The 22085-nt window shown below is 44.3% G+C and overlaps 1 protein-coding gene across 1 annotated transcript in view; it reads left to right on the forward strand.

The window, feature by feature from the left end:
* Positions 1-22085, forward strand: part of LOC124550675 (serine protease ami-like) — a 115426-nt gene that overhangs the window by 47937 nt on the left and 45404 nt on the right. Inside the window, exon 3 of the mRNA XM_047125399.1 lies at positions 21631-21772. Coding sequence (XP_046981355.1) covers positions 21631-21772 — 142 coding nt within the window. The remainder of the gene's footprint in view (positions 1-21630; positions 21773-22085) is intronic.

The raw sequence follows: 22085 nt of genomic DNA on the forward strand, positions 1-22085 counted from the left end.
ATAAGTTGCTACTTTTTCCAGCGGTTGGCGAGCGTCCTTAGCAAATTTTAGGTGTTCTTGTATCTTCCAGGTCGGTTTGTAGATTACTGTGATGTTCTGCTTTTTCAAGGTTTTGCCTAAGTGGTCAGTAACGTCCTTAATGAAAGGCAAGAAAACTTTCAATTTCACTAGCGCTTGAGCATCGCTATGATTTCTCCACGGTGGTCTTAACACTCTTTTCACCACAGCAGACGAATAACCATTCCTGAGCAGCACATTGGGGAGATGTTTTAATTCCGTGTCAAGCAGCTCTGGTTCGTAGATTTTCTTTGCTCTATCCGCCAACGTTTTAATGATGCCTCGCTTTTGTTGTTGCTGGTGGTTCGTCTGCCGGTGTAGGTAACGGTAACCAGAAAAGATTATACAGATAGGCCATAGAGAGTGTAAAACACCCCAGGAATTTCAATAGGAAGGAGGAGGGTGTGGAATTGAATGACGTATGGATTCCAGTGCTGAAGAATATGTGTACCAGTCTTCCACCATGGGGTGATAGCAACAGCAGACAATGGCAGTCGACAACGGACAATTACACTAGTCTATTCAAAACATGTGACGTCACACCATCGTGCGGAAGCAGAAATTTGCTGTAGTCAGGAGCGAGCCAGGGTGTGAATCGGACATTCAAAGAAGCTACGATAATCCTTGAAAATGCCCTCCGCAGACGGGGACTAAACGTTCGATTTTAAGGCGAAATCTGTTCGGTCATAGCGCAATAGCCCGGAACATTTTATTAACTGTGACATTTTGGCCGTAAAAGTTTACATTTTACATGTATAAGTCTGTTGTGACGTTGAATTCTATCTATTATTCAAGCGACCTGATGAAAACCTATTGTTATGAGAGGAAAAATATCCGCCTTGAGTCATAGATCGTGGTGGCTTATTGAAAAGAATAATAAGACGCTAACCCTGATGCTTAGTACGAGAGTGAGTCAAATGAAAACCTTAAATATTTTTTTAAATATTATTTATTGTGCAGAAGTGGTACAAAGCTGTATCTCAAAAAATGGTTCAAATGGCTCTGAGCACTATGGGACTTAACTTCTGTGGTCATCAGTCCCCTAGAACTTAGAACTACTTGAACCTAACTAACCTAAGGACATCACACACATCCATGCCCGAGGCAGGATTCGAACCTGCGACTGTAGCGGTTCCAGACTGTAGCGCCTAGAACATAATCTCCCCCACGCTCAATCCAAGTCCTCCAGCGCTTACAAGGAGCATAAATTCCTTTAGAAAAAATTCTTTTGGTAGTCCGCGCAGCCACACATGCACCGCGTGGCGTACCTCTTCATCAAACCAGAATTTCTTTCCTCCCATTGCGTCTTTGAGTGGTCCAAACATATGGAAATCACTTGGGACAAGGTCTGGTGAGTATGTTGGATGAGGAAGACACTCAAAATGCAGGTCCGTGATTGTTGCAACTGTTATACGGGCAGTGTGGGGTCTTGCATTGCAATGTTGCAAAAGGACACCTGCTGACAGCAATCCACATCGCTTTGATTTGACTGCAGGCCGCAGATGATTTTTTTAGCAGACCCATGTATGATGTACTGATGACAGTGATCCCTCTAGGCACGTAATGCTCCAAAATGACGCCTTTTTCGTCCCAAAAGAGAGTTAGCATTACCTTCCCTGCTGATGGTTCTGTTCGAAACTTCTTTGGTTTTTGTGATGAGCAATGGCGCCATTCCTTGCTTGCTCTCTTCGTTTCCCGTTGGTGGAAGTGAACCCAGGTTTCGTCCCCAGTAACGATTCTTGCAAGGAAGCCATCACCTTCTCGTTCAAAGCGCCGAAGAAGTTCTTCACAAGCATCAACACGTCGTTCTCTAATTTCAGGAGTCAGCTGCCGTGGCACCCATCTTGCAGACACTTCGTGAAACCGGAGCACATCATGCACAATGTGGTGTGTTGACCCACGACTAATCTGTAAACATGCTGCAATGTCATTCAGTGTCACTCAGCGGTTTTCCTTCACTATGGCTTCAACTGCTGCAATGTTATGTGGAATCACAACTCGTTGTGCCTCACCTGGACTAGGAGAATCTTCCACTGAAGTCACACCATTTGCGATCTTCCTACTCCATTCGTAGACTTGCTGCTATGACAAACATGCATCACCGTACTGAACCTTCATTCGTCGATGAATTTCAATAGGTTTCACACCTTCACTACGCAAAAACCGAATAAGAGAACGCTGTTCTTCCCTGGTGCAAGTCGCAAGTGGGGCGGCCATCTTTATACCGATACTGCGACGGTATGTGTGCATCTGCACTATGCTGCCACCTACAGGCCATTCTGCACGCTGTTTGTAGCACGCTTACCAACTTACGGGATAACGGCGCGAAATTTCTATTTGATATTACAAATTTAAGGTTTTCATTTGACTCACCGTCGTATCATTATGTTGTCGTAGCACAACTTGATTTTTCCCCAGCATATAAAATGTGCAGACGGCTTATGGGAAGATCCCTTGATCGTCTAATTTCGTCAGTTCTGTGGGACAGTAATAGCAGCAGTCTTAGAGTAAAAAAAAAAAAAAATGCAATGTGTCGTCTTCAGTTTCACTACACAGCGCCACGTTTTATAGTGATTAGTATTTAAGCAGTGTCACTGAAGCAGTGGTTCTGTTTTCTTAGGGATATTGAGATCCAGTAGTTCATTAGAGGTTCCCACATGCTGTCCACCAGAGAGACTTTTTGAAAGGACAGTGAATGCTCAATGCACGGGTCCTAGAAGATGTTGCAGAGTCCGAGGTTTTGAATTTCGTTGCACAAAGCTCTCTCATTGCATTTGTGCCTGGAAAATGACAGGTGTTCACCCACCGAAATATCGGTGGTTGTCGAAGACGCCATCCGGTTTCGTTCCCATATGCTGCCTGCACATTTTACACTACTGGCCATTAAAATTGCTACACCACGAAGATGACATGCTAAAGACGCGAAATTTAACCGACAGGAAGAAGATGCTGTGATATGCAAATGATTACCTTTTCAGAGCATTCACACAAAGTTGGCGCCGGTGACGACACCTACAACGTGCGGACATGAGGAAAGTTTCCAACCGATTTCTCATACACAAACAGCAGTTGACCGGCGTTGCCTAGTCAAACGTTGTGAGGAGGAGAAATGCGTACCATCACGTTTCCGACTTTGATAAAGGTCGGATTGTAGCCTATCGCGATTGCGGTTTATCCTATCGCAACAATGCTACTCGCGTTGGTCGATATCCAATGACTGTGAGCAGAATATGGATTCGGTGCGTTCAGGAGGGTAATACGGAACGCCGTGCTGGATCCCAACGGCCTCGTATCACTAGCAGTCGAGATGACAGGCATCTTATCCGCATCGCTGTAACGGATCGTGCAGCCACGTCTCGATCCCTGAGTCAACAGATGGGGACGTTTGCAAGACAACAGTTCGACGACGTTTGCAGCAGCATGGACTATCAGCTCGGAGACCATGGCTGCGGTTACCCTTGACGCTGCATCACAGACAGGAGCGCCTGCGATGGCGTACTCAACGACGAAACCTGTGTGCACGAATGGCAAAACGTCATTTTTTCGGTTGAATCCAGGTTCTGTTTACAGCATCATGATGGTCGCATCCGTGTTTGGCGACATCGCGGTGAACGCACATTGGAAGCGTGTATTCCTCATCGCTGTACTGGCGTATCACCCGGCGTGATGGTATGGGGTGCCATTGGTTACACGTCCCAGTCACCTCTTGTTCGCTTTGAGGACACTTTGAACACTGGACATTGCATTTTAAATGTGTTACGACCCGTGGCTCTACACTTCATTCGATCCCTGCGAAACCCTACACTTCAGCAGGATAATGCACGACCGGATGTTGCAGGTCCTGTATGGGCCTTTCTGGATACAGAAAATGTTCGACTGCTGCCCTGGCCAGCACATTCTCCAGATCTCTCACCAATTGCAAACGTCTGGTCAATGGTGACCGAGCAACTGGCTCGTCACAATACGCCAGTCACTACTCTTGATGAACTGTGGTATCGTGTTGAAGCTGCATGGGCAGCTGTACCTGTACACGCCATCCAAGCTCTGTTTGACTCAATGCTCAGGCGTATCAACGCCGTTATTACGGCCAGAGGTAGTTATTCTGGGTACTGATTTCTCAGGATCTATGCACCCAAATTGCGTGAAAATGTGGTCACATGTCAGTTCTAGTATAATACATTTGCCCAATTAATACCCATTTATCATCTGCATTTCTTCTTGGTGCAGCAATTTTAATGGCCAGTAGTGTAGTAACGTTTGTTCTATTTAAGGAGCTTTAAGAGATTTCACATAAAAATTTGGAGGCACTACTTTTCAGCTCAACCTCGTATCTTCTACATCTACATCTAAATTCACATTCAGCACACCAATGTGAAGAGCATGGCTGTGGATCCATTCCATTGTACCACTTGTTAGGGTTTCTTCCATTTACATTATGTATGGAGCGCAGGAGAAATGATCGTTTGAATGCTCCTGTGTGTGCTGTAATTATTCTGATCTTGACTTCACGATCTCTATATGAGCGACACGTAGGTGGTTGTAGTATATTCATAGAATCATCATTTGAAACCGGTTCTTGAAACTTCGTTAGTAGACGTCCTCGGGATAGTTTATTTTTAAGAGTGTGCCAGTTAGGTTTCTTCAGCATGTCTGAAACACTTTCCCACGGGTCAGATAAACCTGTGACCATTCGTGCTGCCCTTCTGTGTGTATGTACACTATCCCCTCTTAGTCCTATTTGGTGCGGGTCCCATACACTTGAGCAATGTTCTAGAATCTGTCGCACAAATGATTTGTAAACAATCTCCTTTGTAGACTGACTGCACTTCATCAGTATTCTACCAATAAACCGAAGTCTATCATCTGCTTTACGCACCACTGAGCCTATGTGATCATTCCATTTCATATTCTTACAAAGTGTGACATCCAGGTATTTGTATGAGTTGGCCGATTGCGTATGTGACTCATTATCACAGTCATAAGATACTACGTTCCTTCTTTTTGCGAAGTGCACAATTTTACATTTCTGAACATTTAGAGCAAGTTTCCAGTCTCTGCACCACTTTGAAATCTTAGCAAAATCTGAATATTTATGCAGCTTCTTTCAGACAGTACTTCACTGTAGAAAACTGCATCATCTGCAAACAGTCTGAGGTTACTATGAATATTGTCTCCAAGATCATTAATATACAACAGGAACAGCAAACGCCCCTACACACTTCCCCGGGGCATACCCAAAGTTAACACACTTCTAGATTACATTAGATTAGATTACTACTTCTTCCATAGATCATGAATATGACACTTCGTAATGATGTGGAAGGTGTCAGCTTAATAAAAGTTGTTTATACAAGTTATTACATTACGTAAAATATTACATGACACTTAATTTTTTTGAGGTGGGGGGTGGGGAAATTACCCACTTACTATGTCCAAAAATTCATCTAATGAATAAGAGGTGTTGCCATTTAGAAATTCTTTTAATTTCCTTTTAAATGCTATACGGCTATCTGTCAGACTTTTGATGCTATTAGGTAAGTGACCAAATACTTTTGTGGCAGCATAATTTACCCCCTTCTGAGCCAAAGTTAGATTTAACCTTGAGTAGTGAAGATCAATCTTTCTCCTAGTATTGTAGCCATGTATACTGTTATTACTTTTGAATTCGTTCAGATTGTTAATAACAAATTTCATAAGGGAACATATATATTGTGAGGCTACAGTGGAGATCCCTAGCTCTTTAAATAAGTGTCTGCAAGATGATGTTGGATGAGCTCCAGAAATTATTCTGATTACACGCTTTTGTGCACTGAACACTATTTTTCTCTGTGATGAATTACCCCAGAATATGATGTCATACAGAAGCAGAGAATGAAAATAGGCGTGGTAAGCTAATTTACTCAGATGTATATCGCCAAAATTTGTAATGAACCTAATAGCATAAGTTGGTGAACTCAAACGTTTCATCAGATCTTCAGTGTATTTTTTCCAGTTCAACCCCTCATCAATGCATACACCTAGAAATTTTGAATATTCTACCCTAGCTACCGATTTCTGATCGAAGTCTATATTTATTAATGGTGTCATTCCATTTACTGTGTGGAACTGTATATGCTGTGTTTTATCAAAGTTTAATGAGAGCCCATTTGCAGAGAACCACTTAATGATTTTCCGAAAAACATCGTTTACAATTTCATCAGTTAATTCTTGTCTGTTGGGTGTGATAGCTATACTTGTATCATCTGCAAAAAGTACCAGCTTTGCATCTTCGTGAATATAGAATGGCAAGTCATTAATATATATTAAGAACAGCAGAGGACCCAAGACCGAACGTTGTGGCACCCCATTCTTGATTGTTCCCCAGTTTGAGAAATCACCAGTTTTTTGTATATCATGTGAACTGTTTATTTCAACTTTCTGCACTCTTCCAGTTAGGTATGATTTAAACCATTTGAGCGCTGTCCCATTCATACCACAGTACTTGAGCTTATCTAGAAGTATTCCATGATTTACACAATCAAAAGCCTTTGAAATATCACAAAAAACCCCAACGGATGACTTCCGGTTACTCAGAGCATTTAATATTTCATTAGTGAAAGTATATATAGCATTTTCCTTTGAAAAACCTTTCTGGAAACCAAACTGACATTTTGTTAAAACTTTATTTTTACAAAGGTGTGAAGCTACTCTACAATACATTACTTTTTCAAGAATTTTGGATAGGGCAGTCAGAAGAGAGATTGGGCGGTAGTTGTTGACATCAGACGTATCCCCTTTTTTATGCAGTGGTTTAACAATGGCATACTTCAGTCTATCTGGGAAAATACCCTGCTTCGGAGAGCTATTACATATGTGGCTAAGAATCCCATCTACATCTGATGATGGCTCTCCATCCAAGATAACGTGCTGTGTCCTCCCTACCAGAAAGTCCTCAATCCAGCCACAAATTTCGCTTGATATAACAGATGATTGAAGTTTTAACGATAAGTGTAGATGCAGCACTGGGTCAAATGCTTTTCGGAAATGAAGAAACGCTGCATGTACCTGGCTGCCTTGATCCAAAGCTTTCGGTATGTCATGTGAGAAAAGTGTGAGCAGAGTATCACATGAGCGATATTTTTCAGAATCCATGCTGGCTGGCATGGAGGAAGTCATTCTGCTGAAGATATTTCACTATGTGTGAGCTCAGAATATGTTCTAAGATTCCAAAACAGATCGATTTCAAGGAATTTGGACAGTAGTTTTATGGATCATTTCCACTACGCTTCTTGTACACAGGTGTGACCTGTGCCTTTTTTCAAGTACTGGGCACGGTTTCTTGTTCGAGGATTGTACGATAGATTATGTTAGAGGAAGCGCTAACTCAACCACAAATTCAGTATAGAATCTGATAGGGATTCTATCGGACCCAGTAGTTTTGTACAGTTTTAACGATTTCAGCTGTTTCTCAACAGCAGTGACACTAATACTGACTTCACCCACCTTTCCAGTGGGACAACGATTAAATTGAGACAATTATCCAGAGTTTTCCTTTGTAAAGAAACATTTGAAAACAGTGTTGCTACTTTCAATTTCAGTTTCTGTCTCATTCGATAGGGGCTGGACGCTAACTTTGGTGCCACTAACAGCCTTTACATGTTGTTGTTGTTGTGGTCTTCAGTCCTGAGACTGGTTTGATGCACCTCTCCATGCTCCTCTATCCTGTGCAAGCTTCTTCATCTCCCAGTACCTACTGAAGCCTACATCCTTCTGAATCTGCTTAGTGTATTCATCTCCTGGTCTCCCCCTACGATTTTTACCCTCCACGCTGCCCTCCAATACTAAATTGGTGATCCCTTGATGCCTCAGAACATGTCCTACGAACCGATCCCTTCTTCTGGTCAAGTTGTGCCACAAACTTCTCTTCTCCCCAATCCTATTCAATACTTCCTCATTAGTTATGTGATCTACCCATCTAATCTTCAGCATTCTTCTGTAGCACCACATTTCGATAGCTTCTATTCTCTTCTTGTCTAAACTATTTACCGTCCATGTTTCACTTCCATACGTGGCTACACTCCATACAAATTCTTTCAGAAATGACTTCCTGACACTTAAATCTATACTCGATGTTAGCAAATTTCTCTTCTTCAGAAACGCTTTCCTTGCCATTGCCAGTCTACATTTTATATCCTCTCTACTTCGACCATCATCAGTTATTTTGCTCCCCAAATAGCAAAAAAATAGCAAAACTCCTTTACTACTTTAAGTGTCTCATTTCCTAATTTAATACCCTCAACATCACCCGACTTAATTCGACTCATTGCATTATCCTCGTTTTGCTTTTGTTGATGTTCATCTTATATCCTCCCTTCAAGACACCATCCATTCCGTTCAACTGCTCTTCCAAGTCCTTTGCTGTCTCTGACAGAATTACAATGTCATCGGCGAACCTCAAAGTTTTTATTTCTTCTCCATGGATTTTAATACCTACTCCGAATTTTTCTTCTGTTTCCTTTACTGCTTGCTCAATATACAGATTGAATAACATCGGGGAGAGGCTACAACCCTCTCTTACTCCCTCCCCAACCACTGCTTCCTTTTCATGTCCCTCGACTCTTATAACTGCCATCTGCTTTCTGTACAAATTGTAAATAGCCTTTCGCTCCCTGTATTTTACCCCTGCCACCTTTAGAACTTGAAAGAGAGTATTCCAGTCAACATTGTCAAAAGCTTTCTCTAAGTCTACAAATGCTAGAAACGTAGGTTTGCCTTTCCTTAATCTTTCTTCTAAGATAAGTCGTAAGGTCAGTATTGCCTCACGTGTTCCAACATTACTACGGAATCCAAACTGATCTTCCCCGAGGTCAGCTTCTACTAGTTTTTCCATTCGTCTGTAAAGAATTCGTGTTAGTATTTTGCAGCTGTGGCTTATTAAACTGATTGTTCGGTAATTTTCACATCTGTCAACACCTGCTTTCTTTGGGATTGGAATTATTATATTCTTCTTGAAGTCTGAGGGTATTTCGCCTGTTTCATACATCTTGCTCACCAGATGGTAGAGTTTTGTCAGGACTGGCTCTCCCAAGGCCGTCAGTAGTTCCAATGGAATGTTGTCTACTCCGGGGGCCTTGTTTCGACTCAGGTCTTTCAGTGCTCCGTCAAACTCATCACGCAGTATCGTATCTCCCATTTCATCTTCATCTACATCCTCTTCCATTTCCATAATATTGTCCTCAAGTACATCGCCCTTGTATGGACCCTCTATATACTCCTTCCACCTTTCTGCCTTCCCTTCTTTGCTTAGAACTGGGTTTCCATTTGAGCTCTTGATGTTCATACAAGTGGATTATCTCCAAAGGTTTCTTTAATTTTCCTTTGGGCAGTATCTATCTTACCCCTAGTGAGATAAGCCTTTACATACGATAAGAATTTATTTGGGTTTTGTGAAAGATTACTTGACAATATTCTGCTATGGTAATCATTGAAGGCTTCACTTCCCAGAAACTTGGAGAGCTGAAAGTTTAAACACAGCTCAGAACTGGAGTACAGTGCATTACTAACTCGTTTTCTTATCTGGTGTTTCAGAGGGAACTTCATTTACCTTTACGAATTCCGCTTTTCTTGTTAAATTCACGAATGGTTCACTGGAATAACGATTGCTGATAAGCCTCCTTGTGTAGTCGAATCTCTCTAATTTTTACCTTCATGGGCTTTCTGGGAAACATACATAGGAGGGAGCAATATATTGGCTGAGTCAGTTGAAGAGAAACTGAAACAAATCTGAAATTTACCACATTTCTTTAACCTCATCAAAGCGTGTAACACCGTTTGAAATATATGAGATAATCAAGACTAAAAACAGAAATTAATAATTAAAATAAAAATCATTTGATAATGTACCAGGTTTTAACATTGGACTAAAAAGTATGAAATAATTTCTCCTCGCCCCATACAGATTCGTAGCCCCTCACAGACATTCCTGAATATTTGTGATTGTGATATTCTAATAGTAATGAAAACATCTGTAAGCTTTAAAACGAAAAATGTGTGCTCTGTGTAATACATAGTTGATGCATGAGAAGTTCACATCCTTAATATTGCACTGTTTACTAAATGATGCAAGAATAGCTCACCTCTTACTTTTAGATTTTGCATGCTTCCTGCATTTTACGTTTTAAGTCTTACAAGTATTGTCATAACTGTTAAGGTCCGCCCCTGGTAGCTGAGTAGTCCCGCGACGGCATGTCGTACCTAACGGCCCGGGCTCGATTCCAAGCCGGATCGGAGATTTTCTTCACTCAGGGATTGGGTGTTGTGTTGTCTATATCATCATCATTCCATCCCTATCGACACGCAAGTCGCCGAAGTGGCGTCAACTCGAAATACTTGCATCAGGCGAACGGTCTACCCGACGGGAGGCCCTAGCCACGGGGCATTTCCATTTCCATAACTGTTAAAAATTCACAACCACAGATTATGGGATTAGGAGATAATATTCTAGATTTTTTACTCCTGTTTCACAACGTGGTGAATTCACCTTTATTAAAATATTTTCCTTTCATCTTTCGCTACGACTTTATTTGAAACAAGCTGTTCTCGGCCACGTGTTTGGGTGGCTGTCTGCATTAATGGTAAATGAAGAAAAGAGAAGGCAGACGTCTTTAATATACGGAGACTTGGATATAACTTCTAATCTCCTTCTCCCCCCTCCCATTTTTCTGTCCATCTTCACTTCCTCCCTCTCCTTGTCCTCCTCCTCGTCCTACCCCCTCTCTCCCTCTCCTACTCCACCCTTCCTTTTCATAATCTCCTTCCCAATCTCTCTGTATCTAGTCCTCCCCTCTCACACCCATCTCTCTATCCATCACATCCTTCCCCCTCTCTCTGTCCATATTCTCCTCCACCTTCTCTCTATCTGCTACTGCCTCCTCTCACTCCCATCTCTCTATCATCTCCTCCCCCTCTCTCTGTCCATATCCTCCACCACTTTCTATCTCCTCCTGCCCCCTCTCACACCCATCTCTCTGTCCATCATCTCCTCCCCCTCTCTCTGTCCATATTTTCCTCCACCTTCTCTCTATCTCCTCCTGCCCCCTCTCACACCGATCTCTCTGTCCATCACCTCCTCCCCCCTCTCTCTGTCCATATCCACCACCACTTTCTGTCTCCTCCTGCCCCCTCTCACACCCATCTCTCTGTCCATCACCTCCTCCACCCTCTCTCTGCCCATATTCTCCTCCACCTTCTATCTGCTACTGCCTCCTCTCACACCGATCACTCTATCACCTCCTCCCCCTCTCTCTGTCAATTTTCTCCTCAACATTATCTCTATCTCCTCCTGCTCCCCCTCACACCCACCTCTCTTTCCATCACCTCCTCGCCCTCTCTCTATCCATACTCTCCTCCACTTTCTATCTGCTCCTGCCCACTCTCAGACCCATCTCTCCGTCCATCACCTCCTCCACCCTCTCTCTGTCCGTATTCTCCTCCACCTTCTTTCTATATCTACTCCTGCCCCCTCTCACACCCATCTCTTGGTCCTTCATCTCCTCGCCCTCTCTCTGTCCATACTCTCCTCCACTTTCTATCTGCTCCTGCCCACTCTCAGACCCATCTCTCTGTTCATCACATCCTCCCCTTTCTCTCTGTCCGTATTCTCCTTCACTTTCTCTCTATCTCCTCCTGCCCCCTCTCACACCCATCTCTCTGTCAATCACCTCCTCCCCCCTCTCTCTGCCCATATTCTCCTCCACCTTCTCTCTATCTGCTACTGCCTCCTCTCACACTGATCTCTCTATCACCTCCTCCCCCCTCTCTCTGTCCATTTTCTCCTCCACATTATCTCTATCCCCTCCTGCTCCCCCTCACACCCTCCTCTCTTTCCATCACCTCCTCCCCCTCTCTCTGCCCATATTCTCCTTCACCTTCTCTCTATCTCCTCCTGACCCCTCTCACACCCATCTCTCGGTCCATCACCTCCTCGCCCTCTCTCTGTCCATACTCTCCTCCACTTTCTATCTGCTCCTGCCTACTCTCAGACCCATCTCTCTATCCATCACCTCCTCCACCCTCTCTCTGCCCATATTCTCCTCCGCCTTCTCTCTATCTCCTCCTGCCCCCTCTCACACCCAATCTCTGTCCATCACATCCTCCACCCTCTCTCTGCCCATATTCTCCTCCACCTTCTCTCTATCTACTCCTTCCCTCTCTCACAAACAACTCTCTGTCCACCACCTCCTACCCCCTCTCTCTGTCCATATTCTCCTCCACCTTCTCTCTATCTGCTACTGCCTCCTCTCACACTGATCTCTCTATCACCTCCTCCCCCCTCTCTCTGTCCATTTTCTCCTCAACATTATCTCTATCTCTTCCTGCTCCCCCTCACACCCACCTCTCTTTCCATCACCTCTTCCCCCTCTCTCTGTCCATATTCTCCTTCACCTTCTCTCTATCTCCTCCTGCCCACTCACACCCATCTCTCGGTCCATCACCTCCTCGCCCTCTCTCTGTCCATACTCTCCTCCACTTTCTATCTGCTCCTGCCCACTCTCAGACCCATCTCTCTGTCCATCACCTCCTCCTCCCTCTCTCTGTCCATATTCTCCTCCACCTTCTCTCTATCTGCTACTGCCTCCTCTCACACCGATCTCTCTATCACCTGCTCACCCCTCTGTCTGTTCATATTCTCCTCCACCTTCTCTCTATCTCCTACTGCCTCCTCTCTCTGTCCATCTGCTGCTTTCCGCTTTGTATGTCCATTTTCTCTTCCCTTCTCTCTGAGTTTGAGCCATGTTACTGCAAAGTCAGTTTCTGTGTAGCTTCTAATCATAAACTGATAAGCGATAAATACAAGTTACCAGTTTGCTAACAACACTGCACATATACTACGCGTACAAAAGTATCCGGTACCCGCCCAAAAGCATACGTTTTTCATATTAGGTGTATTGTGTTGCCCCCTACTGCTGGGTACTCCATATCAGCGACCTCAGTAGTCATTAGTCATCGTGAGTCAGCTGAATGGGGCGCTGCGCGGAACTCATGGACTTCCAAAGTGGTCTAGTGATTGGGTGTCCCTTGTGTCAGACGTCTGTACGCGAGATTTCGACACTACTAAACATCCATAGGTACACTGTTTCCGATGTGATAGTGAAGTGGAAACGTGAAGGGACACGTACAGCACAAAAGCGTGCAGGCCGACCTCGTCTGTTGACTGACAGAGACCGCCGACAGTTGAAGAGGGCTGTAAAGTGTATAGGCAGACATATATCCAGGCCATCACACAGGAATTCCAGACTGCATCAGGATCCACTGCGAGTACTGTGACAGTTAGGCAGGAGGTGAGAAAACTTGGAATTCATGGTCGAGCGGCTGCTCATAAGCCACACATCATGCCGGTAAATGCCAAACGACGCCTCGCTTGGTGTAAAGAGCGTAAACATTGGACGATTGATCAGTGAAAAAACGTTGTGTGGAGTGACGAATCACGGTACGCAGTGTGGCGATCCGATGGCAGGGCGTGGGTGTGGCGAATGCCTGGTGAACGTCATCTGCCAGCGTGTGTACTGCCAACAGTAAAATTCGAAGGTGGTGGTGTTATGGTGTGGTCGCGTTTTTCATGGAGGGGACTTGCACCCCTCGTTGTTTTGCGTGGCGCAATCACAGCACAGGCATATATTGATGTTTTAAGCACCTTCTTGCTTCCCACTGTTGAAGAGCAATTCGGGGATGGAGACTGCATCTTTCAACACGATCGAGCTCCTGTTAATAAGGCACGGCCTGTGGCGGAGTGGTTACACGACAATAACATCCCTATAATGGAGTGGCCTGAATCCTATAGAACACCTCTGGGATGTTTTGGAACGCCGACTTCGTGCCAGACCTCACCGACCGACATCGATACCTCTCCTCAGTGCAGCACTCCGTGAAGAATAGGCTGCCATTCCCCAAGAAACCTTCTATCACCTGATTGAACGTATACCTGCGAGAGTGAAAGTTGTCATCAAGGCCAAGGGTGGGCCAACACCATATTGAATTCCAGCATTAACGATGGAGGGCTCCACGAACTTGTAAGTCAGTTTGGGCCAGGTGTCCGGGCACTTTTGATCACATAGTGTATATATACGTATGTGTGCGTGTGTGTGTGTGTGTGTGTGTGTGTGTGTGTGTGTGTGTGTGTGTGTGTCTGTGCGTGTCAAAATATATATCCTGTCCGTTTTCAACCGTTTATAACAGTTGCAAGTAAAGATTTAAAATACATCAGTGGAGCAGTTTTTTGAGATTTTTGGTTAGAATGTTTCCGCTTTACATATTACATATACATACTTCTGTATTAAAAGTATATCGCTTATGACCGTCAATATATTCACTAGAGTATTGTGCAAAAATTTTAATTAAATCGGTCAAGAATTTATCGAAATTTTTGTTATTAGTGTTTCCCCTTTACATATTACATATTTAATTATAAATAATTAGTGACAAAAAATAAGCACGTATTAGAATGCAACGTTGTGTCGTAATTTAGAAAGCATTCAGTGAAGAGCTTTCGGAGATTTAAGATTTTAAGTGAACGATGATTTAGATTTTCATACATATTTCCCCTATAATTATTTTATATACGTTTACCTAAAACACAGCCGGAAAAAAATTAGTACACTATTGTAGAGGTTTCCAATTCACTGAAGATTTATTGTTGCAACGATGTTGTTGGAATAAGTGAAATGAGCACTTATACACTTCAATAGCATAAACGGTTCTGAGGTACCAGGTATCGACCCCAGCTGGATCACGCACAGCCGGCAATCCTGTCACTGACTGCGGCATCCAATCGATCGTACAGACGGCGAATACAGTCCTGTGATACGTTATTCCACGCCTGCTCGACTTGGTCGCGTAGTTCTGTAAGTGTTGTTAGTTGACGAGCCACACATGTCATTTCTCATCCCATTATATTCCACACATGCTCGGTTGGAAACAAGTCCGGAGATCGTGCTGCCTAGGGAAGTGGGTGCACGTCTTGCAGAGCTCATTAAATTTCACAGGCACTGTCCGGGTGAGCGCTATCCTGTTGGAACGACATATCCCCTTCCTGATGCAAGAGCGGCGAAAGAATGGCTCTAACAACATTTTGTATCTACCGAGCGCTGGTTAGCGTCTCCTCCAGAAACACCAAATATGAACGAGAGTTGTCGCTTATCGCACTCCAGAACATAACCTTGGGTGGGACCAGTGTGTCTTGGACGACTGCACTCTGCGAGACGATGCTCACCTGGCCTACAAGGTAGAGGCAAACGATCATCACTTTCGCGCAGTGTAGCAGCCCTTTTTCTGTTTTCGCTTTTGCGTCTAATAGGTGAAAGTTTGATTTTATTTTTTTACACATTGACTGTCATTGAAGGGTTTTACTTTTATTTAATATTGTCCCGGCTAAGTATCAGTTTGATTACTTTTAAAACCCAATGTTAAACGTGTGTCACTACACGTATAATCTTCCCAACTCTGAGAGAAAAAATCTTTAGCAGCTTTACTACCAATGTTTACAGACGACGATACTTTAACCTTTCGTTCAATTGTTTTAGTTACGAATCGCTAGTTTGTTCTTGGCATAGATCACGTAACCTTAACGTTTATTAATCTAAGTTAAATTAATGTTCAAGACTTGTATTATGTTTCAAATTAACAACGTCAGTTTATTGACAAGAATTATTAATAAATACGTTCACCCATACTTTCTCATTCAAAGAAGTTCTTTAATTAGATGTCTAAGTAGGATTCCCGCTAGCATCAGAGATCTTAGATAATATCCTGTCACTTTCGGTAAATAAGTTATTTCTATGTAATATCCGCAAACTGTCATTAACTATGATCATCAGTTGCGTGAAGTTAAAGTTTCCCACTATCACAATTCAAAGTCCGAATCCGGTTAAAATTCTCAATTCAGTAAAGCGTTTAAATATTCACACGAATTGACATTAAAACCAAAGCGAGTACTATTCACCTTCCCGTTTATCTAATCTGATAAATGTCCAAATTAAAGTCTTGAATTGACAATCCTCAAAAACAATCTCGTCACGATCTATTCTTGATCCCCGTTTAATAAAGTCCCAATTGTTGTTCTCTAAACCTGTACATCCCAAATAACTTCCGAACTAGAACAGACTAGAGATTGGAGTACCGTAATTACAACGTATGGCTATTTATACTTCAATAAACACTATCTTTGGTGTCCCAGACCTACGTTCTATGACTATAATATTGATTTTCTTACGCATTGGAATAACTAATATTTTAATATTTTCTACTGTTTTCCCCCATTCCAATGTTTCTAAAATTTATGATTAAATTTTCCTTTCCTTTTCTTTTGCTTTCTATACTAGATATTTCCCTCTGTTTGTATTTTATTTATTTTTCGTAATTACTACTTGTGGAGGGACTGGGGTCATTTTGTGAATTGATACTTTAAGGACATGGGAGCTGATTTGGGAGCTATTTTTGTTTTTTCAACACCGAGAAGCGCTGTAGGTGTTACAGGAGGCAGACTCTGCTTTCATCGCTGGTGACCACAGCGCGCCATTCCATCTTCCACGTGATCGTCTGGTGACACCAGTTGAGCCATGCACGTCGATGCCATGGCGTGTGTGGAATCCGGGCTAGAGGTGTGCATATTCATAGTCCCACTGCTACAATAACTGGTTCACAACACTTTGTGTTGACACACCTGGACCCACAAGACCCCTTACTGGTGCTGTGGTAGCTGTACGATCTGACACTGCTACCTTTAAAATATGACGATCCTGGCGGATATGTGCTGAATGGATGTCCAGAACCTCGTTTACGAGTGTGAGAATGTGCACGTGATCACTGATACCACTATTGTTGCACAACTGATGAAGCACGTCCATCTCGTGTGGCAGTTCTCTGATAGGAGCATACCACCAATCGGCCACAGTTTGACCTCTTTCAAACTCTCTCAGCTGGCTATAGCAAGCACGAATGCGTCTCTGTGGCGTGGTTGACTGCATGTTTCGCAGGCTTGTCGTAACGGCCCCTTAATAGTTAGAGGGCCCGCACAACCGACACGCAAGATGGGCTGCCAACTTGCTTTCAGGAGCACAGAGAGAAACATCGCTAGCGGATATAAACAATAACAGCCTTTCCAAATAAAAACGGAACTACTTCGCCAGACAACACGTGACAGTGTTCCACCAATTGGAACTCATATGACTCATGTAGCACTCCATCGACCCGGCTTTGTGAGCACGCCCGGACAGTCAGACCGGCAGTGTTTACGTACCGCTAGGAACAGCTTCGGCCAGTAATTTCGCCGGCCCCAGCATTGTATACACTCGCCGTAGCATTGTAGTAGCACGTTGTATTTTGTAATTTGTAGAGTGGATTTTGGTCAATGTTTTCTCCTATTGTCTTGTTTCGTTATCTGGTTTGCCACCACAAGAGTTGTGGGGTTTTCTTGTTGTTATTGTGTTTAAAACTTATGTCATGTCCTGACATAAGTGGGAGAGGGAAAAAAGGGGTTATTGATCAGTCTGCGCTACCGAGCGGTACAGAGCAGAAGGCAGAAGGTCAATTCACAGTGAAGGCATTTGATTGTTTTCTTCTATCCGAGCCAACACTGATACAGGCATTTACTAGAAATGCAGGTGGTGAGACTCGGTAGGGAACTCGTTGTGGAGACTCTTGGTCAAACAGGGTTTTGAAATAGTTGTTTATTCCAGACAGAACTAACTAATAGACTGGAGGCTAGTTCTGGGGTTAGAAAAAGCACGAATAACACTGATACAACAGAAGCCAGTGCAGAAGTCCCAGGAGTGGATGCCAACCACAGTAACAAACACAAGCAGCATCTTAAGGCAACAACTTAATTGCAAAACAAAACATACTGAATGTGACACTGTTCACTGAGGCACTCCCAGTGAGAGAGCAGACTTACGCGGTGCTGGACCGAGGCTGGAGTCGACGGACGCGGATTCGGCTCCCAGATGGTCTGAATGAGAACTCCGCCAAAATGCGGAATCTAGGGGTTTTTAAGAGTCGCGTGGGGGCACTGTTTTTCCCAGTTAAAGCCACCCAGCCAGTCTCTCAGGTCTCTTGCAGATGCCTGCCAATCACGGTTTAGTTAGGTCCCCTCTACTGCTCCTAAGGCGGGGATGTTAATGCCGTTGCACTAACTAAGTCAGTATTTGGTATCAACTTTGTTCAGCTGAAAGCTAAACGTTACTGCTCTGCCAAACAAGGCTTGCAACATTATTGTTATACGTCATTTAGGTCCCCCCCCCCCCCCCCCTCGGGCTCCCAGGAGTAGGGACTGCTAGGTCAACATTTTTTTGGCGTCTTCGCTCTCTTTCTAACCCTTGTGAGCCTACTGACATTGCTGTTCTCAGGGCTGGTATGAAGCTGGCTTTATACACTAGTACATGCCACTTGGTTAGAAATTTCTACGGTGGCAACCTACCACAGCGTCTAGATGACATATGAAGTTAAATGTTAATTCCTTGAAGAGCCCAGGGACCACATCTGGGGGGCATCTGCATTTTCGCAAGGCTCTCTCCTTACAGCTTACTTCATGTACGAATATCTCTCATACTTTTGTCTGCCCTCAGCATCGTCTCTGTTTCCGCACCTTGCAGCACCTGTCCTCCTTTCTCACAGCTTCAAGATAACACTACAGTAGCAAGGAATAATCAATATGTTACACTTAGTGTGTTCCAAGAAGCCGTTTTTTCTTTAATTATAATAAAGTGTGTTCAAATTGAGTGTTAGTTCTTTCCTGCCGACAGCAGGAAACTCCTGTCGTTAGGACACAGGTACCATAAGCCTTGTTTGGAATTACACCAATAGAGAATGTACGAAATGCTATTATATCTCTCTCGTTATAACTCTCCAGTCCTCCAAGCGGTGTCTCTCCTCCTCGTAGTATGGCAATAGTCATCCACAAATTACCACTCACAACCCCTGTAGTTGTACAAGAAAAATTAATCTTGCATCCTACAAAGGTAATTGGACCTCCTAGTAGCTGCTGTTGTGCTGTTGGTTTTCGTTTAAAGTCGTAAGTATCAACATTCTTGTAGACAGGCATCTGTCTCTTTCTGATGTATCTTCTCCTTCTGTATGGCATAGCTGTGTGTACTATGCGGCTGCCTCGAGTCGAATGAGCATGCTGTTGCCTCACGAGCACTGCTGGGCGGATGTGGCTACTGATAAGAGCTTCCGGGCGCCCCAACAGCCAATCAGCGCACGCCGGAAGGGCGTTGCCGCAACGGAAGTTAGTCTTTTGCAGCGGATCACGCTCTGTTAAAACTAGAGCGCGATCCTGCCAGGCGCCTCGTGCAGCGGCGAAGTCCCGTTCAAGGTCAACCGTCTTGCGCAAAAAGATGGCGGCCAACACAGCCATGCTGTGTCCTCCAAGCGGTGTCTCTCCTCCTCGTAGTATGGCAGTAGTCATCCACGAATTACCACTCACAACCTCTGTAGTTGTACAAAAAAAATTAATCTTGCGTCCTACAAAGGTAGTTGGACCTCCTAGTAGCTGCTGTTGTGCTGTTGGTTTTGGTTTAAAGTCGAAAGTATCAACATTCTTGTAGACAGGCATCTGTCTCTTTCTGATGTATCTTCTCCTTCTGTACGGTATGGCTGTGTGTACTGTGCGGCTCCCTCGAGTCGAATGAGCATGCTGTTGCCTCACGAGCACTTCTGAGCGGATGTGGCAACTGATAAGAGCTTCCGAGCGCCCCAACAGCCAATCAGCGCACGCCGGAAGGGCCACACTGAGCCTTCCGGTTGTGAGCATTCCCTGTTACAAGGTAGGCACAGATGACCCTCTAGTAGCTATGCCACTAAGCTGTCTGTTGGCGGACGACGTTGTAACCATTATCAGTATATCTACTATCCCGCAGGTGCCGTACACTGTCATCGGATCAAAATCGGCGTCGTCTTTCCAGGTGTACTTATTTTTTACCTGCAGGGTGCATGTGGTGCTCCACTGGACACTTGACAAAAACAACAACAACAAAAAACACTCCCCTATTCGAATGCAACGTGGTGTCATAATTTCAAAGCAATCGGTGAAGAAGTTTCGAAGATACAGGATTTTGAACAAATGAACACTTAAATTTCTATTAACACTACAGGCCATTAAAATTGCTACACCACGAAGATGACGTGCTACAGACGCGAAATTTAACCGACAGAAAGAAGATGCTGTGATATGCAAATGACTAGCTCTTTAGAGCACTCACACAGTGTTGGCGACACCTACAAGGTGCTGATATGAGGAAAGTTTCCAACCGATTTCTCATACACAAACAGCAGTTGACAATCATTGCCTGGTGAAACGTTGTTGTGACTCCTCATGTAAGGAGGGGAAATGCGTACCATCACGTTTACGACTTTGATAAAGGTCGGATTGTAGCCTATCGCGATTGTGGTTTCTCGTATCGCGACATTGTTGCTCGCGTTGGTCAAGATCCAATGACTGCTAGCAGAATATGGAATCGGTGGGTTTAGGAGGGTAATACGGAACGCCGTGCTGGGTCCCAACGGCCTCGAATCACTAGCAGTCGAGATGACAGGCATCTTATCCGCATGGCTGTAATGGATCGTGCAGCCACGTCTCGATCGCTGAGTCAACAGATGGGGACGTTTGCAAGACAACAACCATCTGCACGAACAGTTCGACGATGTTTGCAGCAGCATGGACTATCAGCTCGCAGACCATGGCTGCGGTTACCATTGACGCTGCATCACAGACAAGAGCGCCGGCGATGATGTTCTCCACGACGAACCTGGGTGCACGAATGGCAAAACGTCAATTTTGCGGGTGAATCCAAGTTCTGTTTACAGCATCATGATGGTCGCATCCGTGTTTGGCGACGTCGCGGTGAACGCATATTGGAAGGGTGTATTCGTGATCGCCATACTGGCGTATCACACGGCGTGATGGTATGGGGTGCCATTGGTTACACGTCTCGGTCACCTCTTGTTAGCACTGACGGCACCTTCAACAGTGGACGTTAAATTTCAGATGTGTTACGACCCATGGCTCTACCCTCCATTCGATCCCTGTGAAGCCCTACATTTCAGCAGGATAATGCACGACCGCATGTTGCAGGTCCTGTACGGGCCTTTCCGGATACAGAAAAAGTTCGACTGCTGCCCTGGCCAGCACATTCTCCAGATCTCTCAGTAATTGAAAACGTCTGGTCAATGGTGGTCGAGCAACTGGCTCGTCACAATACGCCAGTCACTGCTCGTGATGAACTGTGGTATCGTGTTGAAGCTGCATGGGCAGCTGTACCTGTACACACCATCCAAGCTCTGTTTGACTCAGTGACCAGGCGTATCAAGGCCATTATTACGGCCAGAGGTGGTTGTTCTGGGTAGTGATTCCTCAGGATCTATGCACCAAAAACTGAGTGAAAATGTTATCACATGTCAATGCTAGTACAATATGTTTGTCCAATGAATACCCGTTTATCATCTACATTTCTTCTTGGTGTAGCAATTTTAATGGCCAGTAGTGTATGTAGATTGTTGAGTAACTGCACGTCCCAGTGTCTGGTTTTGATTGTTGCCTTGTAGGTACCCATCGAACTGGAAGAAAACCTGCACAGTAGTGGGATTTGGCTTGCGTGGCAGGAACCTCCATCCACCAGTAGGCATCCAGAGAGCAGCCAGCTTCCTGATGGAGCCTGGGTGGAAGTGTGGCGCCCGCGGCATCAGGGTGAGTAAAGTAATGTAGGCCAGCCCTACCACCTACCAGCGTCCTCTCAAAACGTTTGCACACGGCACACACTCTTACCAGAAACTAATCAAAGCTGCGTCGTCACAGGAAAGTTTAGATTATTTTCTTTTCTTGGATGTTCCGCAGATCACACTCAAAACAACCCACCATGATGTTTGTAAGGTGGCAGAATAAATGGTCAGATTCGCACCTTGCATGAGACCTCTACAAATCGCAATGAGAAGGTGAACATGACACCTAACGTAAATCGACAGTTATGAGAACATATGCCTATCAATATGTAATGCAAAAA

This window comes from Schistocerca americana, chromosome 9 (assembly GCF_021461395.2).
Source record: "Schistocerca americana isolate TAMUIC-IGC-003095 chromosome 9, iqSchAmer2.1, whole genome shotgun sequence".
In the NCBI taxonomy this organism is placed as follows: Eukaryota; Metazoa; Arthropoda; class Insecta; order Orthoptera; family Acrididae; genus Schistocerca; species Schistocerca americana.